General features: G+C 37.8%; 1 protein-coding gene across 2 annotated transcripts in view; it reads left to right on the top strand.

Moving 5' to 3' along the window:
- GADL1 (glutamate decarboxylase like 1) overlaps positions 1 to 16,176 on the top strand; it is a 157,153-nt gene that overhangs the window by 59,002 nt on the left and 81,975 nt on the right. For both annotated transcript variants that reach the window (XM_021071494.1, XM_005669326.3), the window contains exons 10-11: positions 3,357 to 3,421; positions 3,842 to 3,923. In XM_021071494.1, coding sequence (XP_020927153.1) covers positions 3,357 to 3,421; positions 3,842 to 3,923 — 147 coding nt within the window. The remainder of the gene's footprint in view (positions 1 to 3,356; positions 3,422 to 3,841; positions 3,924 to 16,176) is intronic.

Raw genomic sequence — 16,176 nt, 5'->3', positions numbered from 1 at the left:
TTCCATTTCTTTACATATTCTTTAATTTCCTTCATTAATGCTTTGTAGTTCTCATCATATAACTCTTTCACCTCCTGGGTCAGGTGTATTCTGAGGTATTCAATTTTGTGAGGTGCAATTTTAAAAGGTATCGTATTTTTGTATTCCTTTTCTAATATTTCATTGCTGGTATACACAAATGCGACTGATTTCTGAATGTTACTCTTATATCCCGCTACTTTGCTGAATTTGTTGATCAGTTCGAGTAGTTTTTGGGTTGAGTCCTTAGGGCTTTCTATATATAGTATCATGTCATCTGCCTACGGTGACAGTTTTACCTCTACTCTTCTTATTTGGTACCACATCTTAATCCACTCATCTGTCAATGGGCATTTAGGTTCTTTCCATGTCTTGGCTATTGTGAATAGTGTTGTGGTGAGCATACAGGTGCATGTTTCTTTTTCAGTGAAAATTTTGTTTGGATATATGTATGACTATGAGTGGGATTGCTGGGTCCTATTGTAGTTCTATATTTAGTTTTCTGAGGTATTTCCATACTGTTTTCCATAGTGGTTGTATCAATTTACATTCCCTCCAACAGTGAATGAGGGTTCCCTTTTCTGCACATCCTCTCCAGCATTTATTGTTTGTTGACTTGTTAATGATGGACACTAACTGGTATGAGGTGGTACCTATTGTTTTAATTCACATTTCTCAAATAATTACTGATGTGTAGCATTTTTCAAGTGCCTCCTGGCTATCTGTATGTCTTCTTTGGAGAAGTGTCTATTTAGGTCTTCTATTTTTCAATTGGGTTGTTTGTTTTTTTTTGTTGTTGTTAAGCTGTATGAGTTGTTTATATATTTTGGAGATTAAAACTTTGTTTATTGAGTCTTTTGCAAAAATATTCTCCCATGCTGTGGGTTGTCTTTTAGTTTTTTTAGTAATTTCCTTTTCTGTGCAAAAGCTTTTGAGTTTAATTAGGTCCCATTGGTTTATTTGTGTCTTTATTGTCTTTATTCTAGGAGGTAGGTCAAACAAGATGTTGCTGTGATTTACATCAAAGAGCATTCTGCCTGTGTTATCCTCTAGGAGTTTTATATTATCTGGCCTTACGTTATGTCTTTAATACATTTTGAGTTTTTTTGTATATGGTGTTAGAAAATGTTCTAATTTCATTCTCTTACATATGGTTGTATAGTTTTCTCAGCATCATTTATTGAGGAGACTTTCTTTCCTCCACTGTATGTTCTTGCCTCCTTTGTCATAGATTAGTTGACTGTAGGTGCTTGGGTTTATTTCTGGGCTTTCTATCCTGTTCCATTGGTCTATATTTCTGTTTTTGTGCCAGTACCATATTGTTTTGATTACTGTGGCTTTGTAGTAGAATCTGAAGTCAGGGAGCCTGATTCCTCCAGTTCTGTTTTTTCTTTTCAATATTGCTTTGGCTATTTGGGGTCTTTTGTGTTTCCATACAAATTTTAAAATATTTTTTTAGTTCTGTAAAGAATGTCATTGGTAACTTGATAGGGATTGCACTGAATCTGTCGATTGTCTTAGGTAGTATAGTCATTTTGACTGTATTGATTCTTCCAATACAAGAGCATGGTATATTTTTCCATCTATTTGTGTCTTCTTTGATTTCTTTCATTGTGATATCATATGGTATTTGTCTTTATCTGCCTTACTTCACTTAGTTGGATTATCTCTAGATTCATCCATGTTGCTGCAAATGGCATTATTTCATTCTTTTTATGGCCTAGTAGTAGTCTATTATATATATGTAACACATCTTTATCCATTCATCTGTTGATGGACATTTAGGTTGCTTCCATGTCTTGGCTACTGTAAACAGTACTGCAGTGAACACTGGGAGTACATGTTCATGGGATTACCTTTAAAATTCTATAGCCCAAAATAGGATAGCACAGGGAACTATGTCTAATCACTTGTGATGGAATGTGATGGTGGATAACCTGAGAAAAAGAATGTATGTGTATGTATAAGTTGGTTACTTTGCTGTACAGCAGAAATTGATGGAATAATACAATAAATCAACTATAATAATAATAAAAAAATAGGATAGGCTTTGTCTACTTCCTAGCAGCTCCTGAGCTCCCCTTCTGCCTATAGGATTCCTATCACTCTCAGTTCCCCAGGCTGAGTTCTACCATTGGGCCAGTCAGCCAACTTCCCTAACATATGTTGTTAGCATAAAAAAGAATAGGCTTGGAGGTCCTGTTGTGGCTCAGCACTAACAAACCCAATTAGTATCCATAAGGATGTGGATTCTATCTCTGGCCTTGCTCAGTGGGTTAAGGATCCAGCATTGCTGTGAGTTGTGGTGTAGGCTGGCAGCTACAGCTCAGATTCAGTCCCTAGCCTGGGAACTTCCATATGCCATGGGTGTGGCCCTAAAAAGATCGAAAAAAGGAAAATGGGCTTTTGCTCCCTAATCTGATTTTTACTACTGTTGAGACCTTGGACAGTTTATAGCCTCTAAACTTTAGTTTTTCTACTTGAAAGTTGTGGTCTTAATAACTCTCTTCTCAATGTGATATTTGCAGTTTAAATAACTTTGGTAAGCCTTCAACATAGCCCATGCTGGTCCCCTCACTGCAGTCACCCTTCACTTCCCTACAAAGAAAACTTATAAGTCTGCTCCATTTCAAGTATCACATGATGCTCTTATTTCTCCCACTGATTCCTTCTCCCTCCCCTCCAGGCTTGCTGACTATGGGACTTCCTTTCCTTCCCTCATTCTAAACACCCCTCTCCTTTGCTTATCAAATTTACTTCTCCAATGAAAAATTTCCTTAACTTTCCTTTCTCCCACTCTAACATTTTTGATTTGCAAATATTTCTGAAAGCTATTTGACTGACAGGATCTAATTTTTCAACAATAGGAACCATGTCCACCTCGCCAGTCCTAGTTGGCTATGGCTTCCTGGATACCCTTCTATCCTCCTTGGCAAGCACATGCCTTATGTATTATATGAAATGCCAGTCCTTAGCCCATGTCTCATGATCAACACTTGTACACTATGTACAGTAGAATGTCAGTGTGGAGGGCTGTTGTCTATTTTAGATTCTAAAATGTGAGAGTGTATAGACTGTGTCTTGTGTCTTTTAAACGTCTTTTATATCCATAGGAAACTCAGTGAGTAACTGCACTAATTTCTTTATAATACAGGAATTCAAATCCTAAGGGTCAGGGGGGAGGTTCCATCTATTGTGATGAGGTCCCCATTGCCTTGATAGAGCCAGTGATCAAAATTTCCTAGAGCACACATTGGTTAACATTGACTTTAAACAAAATATCAAAATACATCCAACATTGAAATAACATTGTTTTGGTTATGTAACTGTCTCAACAGGCTTCTTGGGGTGGCTCAGCCTTGATGTCCAGGAAACACCGCAAGCTTCTGCATGGCATCCACAGGTAAATGTACTTTCCCAGGCACAGTGCCTTTTATTTCGGCCTGAGGCTCTTTGGATTTTGCCTAATTAAGTGACATTTTGAAGACAGGCAAAAAACTAAGTATTGTTTTGCCTTTTAAAAAACCCAAACTGGAGTTCCCTCATGACACAGCAATTTAAGGATCCAGCATTGTCACTGCTGTGGCACCAGTTCAGTCCCTGGCCTGGGAACTTCCAGATGCCATAGACATGACCAAAAGCAAACACAGTCCCCCAAACCCCCCAAGCTCCAGAGTCCCCAACCCACTCACACAAAGAATCCTGCAGAGCACTACCTCGGATGTGAATACTGAATGTACCTGCTGCCACTGATGGCATTCTTCCCACCAGTACACACTGAGTCCCCTCCCTACCTTGTCCTTTTCTTTGTTTAATGCAACAGGGCTGACTCTGTGGCTTGGAACCCACACAAGATGCTGATGGCTGGAATTCAGTGCTGTGCTTTCCTTGTAAAAGACAAATCTGTGAGTTTTCCTCTTATGGCCCTTGGGCATCAAGGGGGGTAGATTACCATGTTTGCATTGGACCCATTTTTTTGCTTATATTTTGTGCCTTGGGCCAGAGGTAGATGAAGGACTTCAGTAAATGTTGATGGCATCAAAAGGAAAGACAAATAGGCCTCGATAAAAGATCAAGTGCTTCTGCTCAGGTAATTTTGTGTATTTGATTTAGGTATTATATAATCTCATTAGTTACCACAAAATGGTCTTTCTTGCACTCATCTGGATTATATTTTATAACTCAGTTTTAAACATTGCCAAGAAATTTTTCCCTTGATTAAGTCTGGGATTTAAGTTATCTTGAAACTTCTGGCTCCCTGAAAAAGTGGAGCAGATGTGTGTCATACATTAAATTGAGTGCTTAATATGCTTAGCTGGGCTTAACAGCCCATTTATATAGGAAGATGTTGGTTCAGGGATGATCATCAAATCCTGATTTATGAGGGGATTTCCTGTCTCAAGTGGGTGATTCTGGCTTCTGCTGGCGCATTGGGGAGCTGGAGCTGTGGGCTGAGTTTCTCTCAGTTAGAGGTAAAAAACGTATGCTTTCTGTGGGGGTAAATAAGGATCCTTGTGGGAAGTGGCCCAGGCTGAGAAGTGCTACCTCATTCTTAGAAATGCCTCCTCAAGATCTGTGTGCAGCATGTGGGTGATCTTTCTCAGCCATCTGTTTACATTTTTTTCTTAGGGGACTCCCTTTGCCAATGCTAAAGTCATTTTCTCTTTTTAAGGAATTTTATTTCAAATGACAGCCATATTTAAAGCTTGAGCCCAATCTTGTATGTGTGGATATCTACAACCTTCTTTACACAAATCTCCGATATTTGCATACCAGTGCCCTTTGTGTTTTGAAGTGACCAAATAGGATGTCCGTCGGAAACTGTGAGCAGATTTCTGCATCTATAGATAGATAGACTCTTAGGAATACTAATCTATTCCTTACAGTTTTATTAGGCTGGCTACCATGGACTGCATTCAATGTCGTTTAACTTTTATTCATTTACGTTTTTAAACTGTAGAGTGACTGCATGTTATAACTGAAAGGTGGTTTAAGGTTACTGTACCATTTGTGAACCAAAGAACATACTCAACTTGTCCAGAGTTATATATATAGGACATGAGTTAGGAGTAAACCCAGGTTCTCCTGTGGGCTGGACATAAGAACAAAACATACTAGGCATCTTTTATGTGCCAGGCATTTTACACCTGCTTTTCCCTAATCAGATGATCTGAATGACATCCTTTTTCTTAGTGTGGGATGCTCTCAGAAATGGAAAAATGTAGACCCCAAATTTTATGACTACTCATTTAAATAACTTTCTAGCTGTTATACATTTTTCTTGTTGAATGATATTTGGAGTGATTTTGCCAAGAATTGATTTGCATTTATGTCCTTGAGGCAATTTAAAATTTTCTGGATCATCTAACAGTGGTGAAACAAAATTTTCTGAAGAATTCACTCCTGGACCTCAATAAAAATAATAACACACATGTCTACTTACATGGCAGGAATTAAGAGGTGAGAAAATTTGCATTCATGGTATAAAGAATGGAGCACTTTCAAAAGTTGCCCTTTTGGGGGGATAAAAGACTGTTTTCAAATTAACTGGAATAGAGACCTGAACCGTGAGATACGACCATCAGCTAAAGTTCTTTGTCAGCAGTTTTCTGTCCCTGTTAGATGTATTTTCTACCTCTGTTGTTCTCTTTCATACTTTCACTCATTTGGCTACCTCAAACTGATTCCTACATAAGCCATACACTGCTAATTCTGGGCTCAGAAATAGATACATTCCCCATAGTTAAAGAGTTTATAATCTCATGGGGGAGACAATGAACGAAATGTGCAGATTTAATCATTTGATTACTGTTTTGCTACGTGCTCTGGAGACTGTGTCAGACACTGTTGATTATAAATTCACCAGCTATTCCAACCTGCCTTCTCTTCTCTCTCCCAGTACTCATCTAACCAGCCCCCCTTGCTGCTAAGATTTGGCCAATATGCTGTGGGGGGAAAATGAAACAAAGGTTTTAGTTTCCAGTAGAGGTGATATACACAAGAGGACAGCCTCCTTCCCCCTCTTCTACCATAAATGCAGAAACATTCTTGTGTCAGAACGTGATACAAGAGCTCTGATAGCCACCTTGCATCCATGAGGCAATGACCCTAAATTAAAAGTGAACAACCTAGAATAGATTTATAAGGAGATCCTGCTGAATAGCATCGAGAACTATGTCTAGATACTCATGTTGCAACAGAAGAAAGGGTGGGGGAAAAACTGTAATTGCAATGTATACATGTAAGGATAACCTGACCCCCTTGCTGTACAGTGGGAAAATAAAAAAAAAATAAAATTAAAAAATAAAAAATGAAAAAATAAAAAGTGAACATGCACAGAATGGCAGAGCACAAAGGGGAAAGGTCTTGGATGGTAGTTTTGAAATGTTGCACTAACTTTGGAAGTGCCAACTTCCAGATTCTTTGTGATATGAGCTAATTGTCTTTTTTTTATTGCTGAAATTCCTTCTACTGGGCAATCTGTTACTTGAAGCCAAATGCACTCCTATCTGAGACAGAGAACAGTATGTTACTCTGAGCTTACCAAGCAGGGAGACCTGAGAAATTCCAGGTGGATGGAGCAGCATGCAAAAAATCTTTAAGAAAGGAGGGTTCTTTTTTTAATTTTAGAAACTGAAAGCATGGAGAATAATGCTCAGAGTGTCAAGAGATGACACTAGATGGCAATGGATAGATCATGTAGGGACTTGGAAAACATTTTAATGGTTTTAGCCTCTGTGTTCAGGATAGTGGAAGAATTTTAAAAGCAAAGAATAATGAGAAAATATTTTAAGACAATGAATCGGAAGGGGCAAGAATGAATACAAGAAGAGAAAAGTAGTGCAATATCCAAACAAAAGAAGGAAAAAAATGTGATAAAATTCAAGATATATTTTGGCTGCCATCTAGACTAGGTTGCATTCCCAGTTCTATATGGGACATGAGGAAGAAGTGTCTTGATTGATCCCCTGATGAGTGATACAGAAACTGAGTAAATGGTCCTGTTAGGGAGATGGAGATCACTGAAGGAAGAGAAGATTTGAGAGGGAAATGTCTTATTTTAGCATGGGCTATGTTAAATTTGAGGTTCCTGCAAGGTATCAAGTGAAGGTGTCGTGTAGGCAGTTGACATACAGATACAAAATTAGGAAACAAGCTCTGGGCTAGAAAAACATATTAGGAGATTGTTGAGTGTTGATGATACTTGAGGTCATAGAGAGGAATGCATTGCCTTGGGAGGAACTTTGGAGGGAGAAGGGGATGGAGGACTTAGGCCTAAAGAACTTCAGAGCTAGAGATGGGGCAGAAGAAGAGGAACCCACAGTGGGAGCGAAAGCTGAATTGGAATGGCTGGGGGAAACAGTGGGAAGACCAGGAAAGGGTGATGCTGCAGAATCGAGGGGAGTCATGAGGTGTGAGAGTGACTCTGTCTCTGTGTCAGAGCTTAAGTGTCACCTCCTTAAGGAAGAGTTCCTTGACTCAGCCAGGTAAACTGGCATTCTTCTTTCTCAGACCCTGTCCCCTTCTTCTAAAGGGCTCATCATGATTTATAATTATGAATCCTCCTGTATTAACTTCCCCTCCCACTAGAATGTAAGTTCTATGTAGACAGGGACTGTGTCATTATATTCACCATTGTATCCCTCCTACCTAAGCAAGTATTCACTGAATGAGGAAAAGGTTAAAATTCACCAAAAAAATGAATGATTAAATAAAAATGATTAAATTAAACCCTCAGAAATATCTGCCTTATTGTCAGCAATAACTAGGAATTTCCAATTTCTCCCCTAGCCCAAATTATTCCTTCTGAGAGCTCTGAGATAACAATGATTAAAATGATAGTTGATGGGCTTTCTTGCCTAAGTCCTAACACAAGGTTTGAGCATGCCTCCAGCAGCAATTGATGAATAGCGATTTTAATTTGGATTTACTTCTTCAGTTAATAGAAGAGGGTACTTCTAGTTTAAAGAAAGCAAATTACTTAGTGAATAGACTTCTGTTAAAGAAAAAATGAATTCCCTAATTTTTACCCTCAAAGCCCCAGAATTCACAATGCTGTGTTCCTGATTGACAGGCTGGTGGTATTTGTGTTTTTACTTTCCTGTATTCTTAAAGAAGACTGCTTCCCAAACAAAGCAGGGCTGTTGCTCTCCAAGTTGTACTGTCACTAGCACACTTTGCATCATAGGGAGAAAATCAGGGATTTTTTTAAGGAAAATCTGTGATTATAAATAGGTTGATTTCAGAGGCAAATGCAAGGTCTATGTGGTTGCTTTGGATCAAAGACAATTTTTATGCTTTGATTTGAAATAAAAGGCAATATATTCTAAGAATCAGTTACATAGATGGAGAAAAATCTCACTATTGGCTTTTGATTTTTAGTGTTTATTGCAAGTACTTTTGAGTTAAGAAAACAATCTGACAGATATATGAGAACCTGAAATGTGCTAATCAGATGACTTTTTGAATATAAATTATTCTTCTCTTTTTCTACTTATCATTCTCATCCAATATTAACTCATAAGGACTTCCTGTTTAACCTAGCAGCTGTAGATAGTTAAAGGGACATTTTTTTCCCCCAGAAGGATCACGATACTAAGGTTTTTTTTTTTATTATTATGTCCTTTTTTATGTTCACCTCAGAAGTAATTTATATTCATCATAGACCAGAATCAGAAAATTCAGACATAGAGAGGTATGAAGAAAAAGATAGCCTTTACAAATATCTGAAAATGCATCATTTCTTATGCATATGTATTTAAATGTACATATATGCACACATTTCTAATATATAAAAACACTGATTTTAACATGCTTTTTCTCATTCACAAATTGTGAACTTTGCTCCATGTCATTATTCATTCTATGTATTTTCAATGATAGTATTCTATCATTTTGATATTTGAAAATTAACTGGACCACCTCCTTACCATTGACCAGCTAGACTGTTTTGATTTGGGGCTAATGTAGATATGGCTCCTACCTTTGAGGCCTGAATCTTTATGCATATCCTTTATTTTTCCCTTAGAATAAATTCTTAGAAGTCAAAGAGCAATAATCATCTTTGATAATGCTTTTTTATACCTGTTTCTTAATTTTCCTTCTGAAAAATTGCTTTCCTTCTCATTAGCAGAGTATGAGCTTGTGTGTGTGTGTGTGTGTGTGTGTGTGTGTGTGTGTGTGTGTGTAACTTCTGACATTGAAAGGGTTTTTACCTTTGTTGATTTGATAGGCAAAAGCATTTGTACACCCATACTTACAGACACAACGTAACTATTTTTGTTCTCATTTTATCAGGTGACATGCTATACCTCCTTCTCAGGGATATTCTTTAGCTAGAGGTATTGACATGCAATTCTGAGCTACCCAGGTTTCAAATGTGAGGGCTTAGAGATAAACTTGCAATTCTTTCCTTTTCATCTTCATTCTGGAGGAGGCTCAGAATGTTCCCGGTTTTATTTTGGAGAAGAAGTAGCAGGAAGAAAAGGAGTGGGAAATTCATTCCATACATACTAGTTGAAGACATACTGTGGGGCTGGCACTTCTGTGCACAGAGAAAAAATGAAAATGGGGGAATAATACCACTCCCAGTGTGGGTCCTTAAGAAAAGGCAGGAATTTTTCACTGGAAAATCACACCTGAGAAATATGTTTTCTCTTAGACACATTTAAATTTCTATTCTAAATGGTAATTGATGTTGCAAATGACAACTAGTATATATAGCATTTAAAAAAAATTGTGCCAGAAAAGAAAGGGCAAGAACATGGATTTATCAGAGAAACTAGAACAAACTGTCTTTGTGAGGATTTCTTTTTCATCTCTGGTTTTGCTTCATGGAGTTCTTGTGGAAGTATCATTGCATGGTTTGAAAATACTCAACAGTCTGATCATCAATTTTTTTTTCTCCTGCCAGGGAACATGCACTTTCCCTACACATGTACATTATACATTTCTTTGGAATGACAGCCTCCTAGCTAATGGAGCAGACATGGGGGAAAGTAGATGTTTAAAACTGATTAGAGGAGTTCCTGTCGTGGCGCAGTGGTTAACGAATCTGACTAGGAACCATGAGGTTGCTGGTTCGATCCCTGCCCTTACTCAGTGGGTTAATGATCTGGCGTTGCCATGAGCTGTGGTGTAGGTCGCAGACGTGGCTCAGATCCCGCGTTGCTGTGGCTCTGGCACAGGCTGGAAGCTACAGCTCTGATTCAACCCCTAGCCTGGGAACTTCCATATGCCACGGGAGCAGCCCAAGAAATGGCAAAAAGACAAAAAAAAACCCCAAAAAACCCAAAACTGATTAGAAAAAAAGAAGCATTGACTTGTAGGAGAAGCATCAGCTTTGAGGCTGCTGAAATTATTCTCCAGATCTTGGATACTCTAGCTTGAGCTGAGAAAATTCAACTTTTTGGCAAGGTTGAGAATTGCATAACACTGGCAGAACTCTTCCAATCCATGGTTGGTAATTAGCTCTTTTCTTTTTAATTGTTTTTTTTTTAATTTTATAATTAAAAGTTAATTTTCTCTTGTGAAGTTTTTGGAAACTTGTGCATGTCTGTGTGTGTGTGTGTGTGTGTGTGTGTGTGTGTGTGTGTGTTGTCTTTTGTCCTTTTAGGGCTGCATCCAAGGCATGTGGAAGTTCCCAGGCTAGGGGTCAAATCCAAGCTATAGTTGCCGGCCTATTCCACAGCTATAGCAAAGCAGGATCCAAGCTGCATCTGTGACCTACACCACAGGTCACGGCAACTCTCGATCCTTAACCCACTGAGTGAGGCCAGGGACCAAACCTGCATTCTCATGGATCTTAGTCAGGTTCATTAACTACTGAGCCACAGTGGGAACTCCCATACGTATGTTTTTATGTATGCATCACATTGAAAAAACTGACATGGTATCTATACAGTCATAACAAACACCCCATCATGTCTGCTTTCCTTTCTCATGACGTAAAGAGATATGATAATTAATGTTAGAGTTGCATGTGTTGAAAATCCATCATATCTTTCTCCTTTGAACAAACCTTTATTGGATTGTTTTTTATTTTTTTATTTTTTATTGCAATGTTTGATTTTTTATTGCAATTTTATGGATTTTAGGATATATTTTGTTCATATTGCAATTGTCATTAATTTTAAAAAGGGAATTTGTACTTTGTTTTAGAATCATGCATAATATAGCCTAGTATATTAATCCTTTGTGAACTCTTAGGGGTATGTTATTGTATGATCATGATTTACTGCCTGGTTTCATAATGTCATAAATGATCACAAGTCCCAATGCAGAACCTGTCCCTCAGTTCTTGGAATCATCTGTATGGTAGACTGTGAGTTACTGGAGGGCAGAAGGGGTCTTATTCATAGTTCTCCTACTTAGTACTCATTAATGGTCACTAAAAATGTTTCCTAAAGTGAACTTACTTTGTGTCTTTTTCCAATACTATCAACCTGCAGTAGATCCTTTATCATCACCAACCTGAACTCTTTCAAGTCTCAAAGAGTGTCCTTTCTTGCTAGTATGTACAAATATTTTTTTTGATAGGGTGTAAGAATTGTCTTATTTATATGGTTTAAGATATACATTATCTCCTTACATCCCATTTCATGTTGGTGCTTTAAAAAAGTCCTTGTTCTCAACTTTGCCAACTTTGGCCTTTTATCTCCATGCCTCAGAGACCAATAATAAATCAGTGACTCATGCTTTTCTTTTTTCAGAAACCATATTGTCTTTCCCCTAAAAAGTTATTTTTGCATAATGTCTAATGGTGCTGTTCTTTATTGGATACTGGACAAGTGGAAGAGAAGCTTTCTTTTCTAAGGTTCCTGGGTCCTCTCCTGACCCTCCTAGAGAACAGAATGACACAATCTGCCACACTGACAATGGAACTGTTTGTAATGCTGGACCCAGCATCTTGGCCAACAGTTTTCCAATTTCATCCTTGAATTCCTTCACACCTTTGGGTGACTGCCACCTGGTCCAACTGATGAAGCTACATTTTTTTCATCAGTTTGACTTGAATGAGTTGGGGTGCTGCCCATGGTTGGATTTAATTTCATCTGCCTGTCTATTTCTGGAGAACCCAAAGAGTGTGGAATCTCTCTGACATCTTTCCAGGTAAAGAATTCATCCTTCATGGCAGCCATCCCATTTCAGTATGGGACCTCAACCTTTGCGTCTCTGCTACTCATCACAGAAGACTTCAATTTGCTAAGAAATGATCAGGGAGGAAAAATAGGAAATTGTACCTTTGTACAACTTTTAGTTGAAGAATATACTGGAAATAGAATTCTACTTATGGATTGAATCTTTTTATCCTACCTTGTAGCAAAACGGATTAGATTCCCATAATACAGGAAGATTATTTAAGTCAAAAATCTAAGAAAAAGGGAAACATAAGGATAAAGGCATAAAAGGAAACCTGGAAGAAGCTAATGGAAAAAGTTCATGCCATAATTAGCATGCTACACCTGCCTCAGTAGGTAGGCTAAAATTTGGCTTTAGTAGTTTTGTTTTTGTTTTTGTCTTATGTCTTTTTTGCCATATGTACCATGGCATATGGAGTTTCCCAGGCTAGGGATTGAATTGGAGCTGCAGCTTCCGGCCTATGCCACAGCCACAGCAACACGATGTTCATGCCGTGTTTGTGACCTACACCACAGCTAACAGCAATGCCAGATCCTTAACTCACTGGGCAGGCCAGGGATTGAACCCGCATCCTCATGGATACGTGGATACTAATCGGGTTTGTTATCCCCTGAGCCACAACGGGAGTTCCGGTTTCAGTATTTTTTTTTTTTTAAGGATTCTGAACATCTTTTTTTCCCTTCTTCTTCTCTATCTTTGTTGTTGTTGTTGTTGTTACTGTTAACTTGCAGCACCAAGGCTTTCTCTTCTATTTCTGCTCCCTGGTGTGACACTTGACTTCTTGAAATAAATTGTTCGATTTGTTTTCCTTTGCACAATTCTAGCTGTCGTATTTGTTGTTTTCCAAGGAAGGTATCTAAAAACATATCTGACACTCCTAATTAGGCTTCCTAGCTTTGTTGTTTCAAGGCCAAATAATTTCAAGGAGTTTATTTTGTGTGTGTGTGTTTCTCTTCTGTAGCAATTCAAAATGCCATTACAAGTGCATGTGAATAAAAGAAGTAATTTTGCAGGTAACTCAGAGGTAGTAAACATACGTTTATTTTATATAGACTTTCAGTATTTGTATTTAAACCCTAATTTGTACAGAAATTGTTACTGTACAGAAATTGTGGACTGAGTAAGAAAAACAAATACTGTAAAATAATTATATCTTATACTTTGAAGATGTGTATAATTCATGCATGCAAGCACATGTGCATTTACACAGCAGACATACTTGCCTCTAGGTCATTATGATGCTAATGGAAAAATCGTAATTTAGAGAGTTTTGTTAATTGAGAAAGGAACCAGTATCTTCTCTGGTAGTTAAATCTGAGGCCTCTTGTGTGTTTAGAAGATAGTGATTTTTTCAATTAATTATTATGAAATATAAAGAAAATGTAAAAATATGCCTGAAATATATGTAAACAAGTTAATTTATTTTTATGAAAAGAATAATCAGGTGATTCCCAACAGATTTAAAGAACAGAAATCTTAATCCTGTTACCTACTTTCTTACTTTTCTCTTTACTTTTGCTTTGTAGTTATGCATCTTCAAAGAATGTAGTTTACTGTTGCCTTTATATGAAACCTATATAAATGGAACCATGCAATATGTATTGTTTTGGTTTTGTTTTGTTGTTGTTGCTCAACTTACCTTATATCTTTAAGATTCATTCATGTGTTGCACAGTCTGAGAATTATTCATTTCCACTGCTTTATACTATTTCATGAGTACATAATGATTCGTTTATCCATTTTGCTGTTGGTAGACATTTGAGTTATTCTAATTTGGGGCCTTTAGAAAATTTTGCTAATTTTGTGCACACATCCTCATTGCTTGCTGTTTCCTTGAGGTCCCATCTGGTATAATTTTCCTTTTGCTTGAAGATTATATTTAGGAATTTCTTGATGAATCAAAAGGTAGCATACTCTGTTAGACTTTGCTTCTTAGAAAATGTCTTTTTTTTTTTAACTTCTGGAGACAGAATTCTGTCAGTAATTTTCCTTTAAAACTTTAATGATTTTTTTTTTTTTTTTGTCTTTTGGAAAGTTAACTACTTAACTGCCATTCCTTTGATGGCAAATACTTCTTTCTCTGACTTCCTTTCGATTTTCAAGCTTCCTTTAATTTTCTAACATTTAGCTATGATGTTATTAATATATGCTATGTTTAGTTTATCTTGCTTGGGCTTTGCTGGTCTTCTTGAATCTGTGTATTGACATATTACATAAGTTTTTAAGACTCTCCATTTAATTATTGACCTTGCCTCCTTTCCTCTCTTTTCTAGCACTCCAATTGGATGTATATTAGACCTTCTCACTGTTTCTTCTGTCTCTTACTCTATTTTGTAGGTTTCATAACTTTGACTGTTCATGTTTCATTGTGGATAGTTTTTTTGTTTTGTTTTGTTTTGTTTTGTTTTTGTCTTTTTGCTATTTCTTGGGCCGCTCCCGCGGCATATGGAGGTTCCCAGGCTAGGGGTCCAATTGGAGCTGTAGCCGCCGGCCTACGCCAGAGCCACAGCAACGCGGGATCCGAGCCGCATCTGCGACCTACACCACAGTTCACGGCAATGCCGGATCGTTAACCCACTGAGCAAGGCCAGGGATCGAACCCGCAACCTCATGGTTCCTAGTCGGATTCGTTAACCACTGCGCCACGATGGGAACTCCTCATTGTGGATAGTTTTTAGGGCCTGTATTAAAATTCACTAATTCTCTCTTCAGCTATGTCTACCTGCTAGTAACACCGTCTCTTGAGTTCTTACTTTATTATCTAGTTTATATCTTTCTAGTTTCATAATATCAAATTGAATATTTTTCACATATGGAAATTCTCTTGATTCTTCATGACATTTTTAAGACCAGCTTTTATCTCCATGAACATTTTGAACTTAGATTCACAATCTCCCTCTGCTGACCCTAGTATCTCGATTCCCTCAGATGCCTGTTGTTTCTGAAGTCGATGGGTCCTGGCTCTCATATTGTCTACAGAGCACCTTATAATCCTTGAGCATTTACTGAATATTTTATTTCAAAATTTATGTTCAGGAATAATTTGAAACCTGGAGTGAAGCTCTCTTTCTTTATAAAGGATTTTATTTTCATTCTATGGGCATCTAGAGGGATTAGCAGTCTAAGACCAAGACCTGAAGATTTTCTCTATTTCTGTGGAGACCTTTGGGTCCTAAACAAGAAGAAGGATTGCTTTAATGCCCTTGTTACATTGAACACCTCTGCACTCTTTCCTGAAGCTCTTGAAATGCCTGCTGGGAGAAGTGCTGATGATACTCCAGGTTCCCACACCTGGGGGCCACACTCTCCCTTTCCTCACCTCTCCCCATTCTGGCCCTGGTCTCAGCAGCCCTTCCTACATCTGAACATGCCCTGGGGTGGAAATATCTCACCTTCTTGAGCTCCACTCCTCTCCTTGTGGTTGCCAGAATTTTCCTTCTGTCTTATGTAGGTCTGCCATGCTTTTTATCAGATGCAGTTTTTATGTTTTTTCCCCCAGCATTGTTTATTGTTTTCATATTTACCTATTCTTTTATTACTCGAGTTGATCCATGTCAGGCTTTGGCTTTTTAATAATCAGCTGCTGTTCTGTACTGCCAGTAGAGATGAGCATTTGTTAGTTTACTCGTCCTTGCATTCAACCTGCAAGTGTGTACAGCTTCTTCTGTGTTAGGTAAGTAAGACATGCTCCCCACTCAAGTGAAATCAGGGACTAGTAGAAAAAAAAACAGATTTTAAGCAAATATAATAATATTTTATTTATGTAATAGCACAATGAGCAGTTATTTTTCAAATGTAGATGAGGTAAGCCCTGCTGAAGAAGCTGGTCTAGAAAACTTAACTGCAACAGAGGTGACTTTTAGAATATCAGTTACTAATATTTTCTTTCCGTTTTAAAAAAGTTATGTATTTATTTTTTTGGCCACGTTCATGGCATGCGGAAATTCTTGGGCCAGGGATCTAACTCTTACCACAGCAGTGACAATGCTGGATCCTTAACTAACTGAGCCACCAGGG

This window comes from Sus scrofa, chromosome 13 (assembly GCF_000003025.6).
Source record: "Sus scrofa isolate TJ Tabasco breed Duroc chromosome 13, Sscrofa11.1, whole genome shotgun sequence".
Taxonomy (NCBI): domain Eukaryota; kingdom Metazoa; phylum Chordata; class Mammalia; order Artiodactyla; family Suidae; genus Sus; species Sus scrofa.
This window is presented reverse-complemented; position numbering and strand designations above follow the sequence as displayed.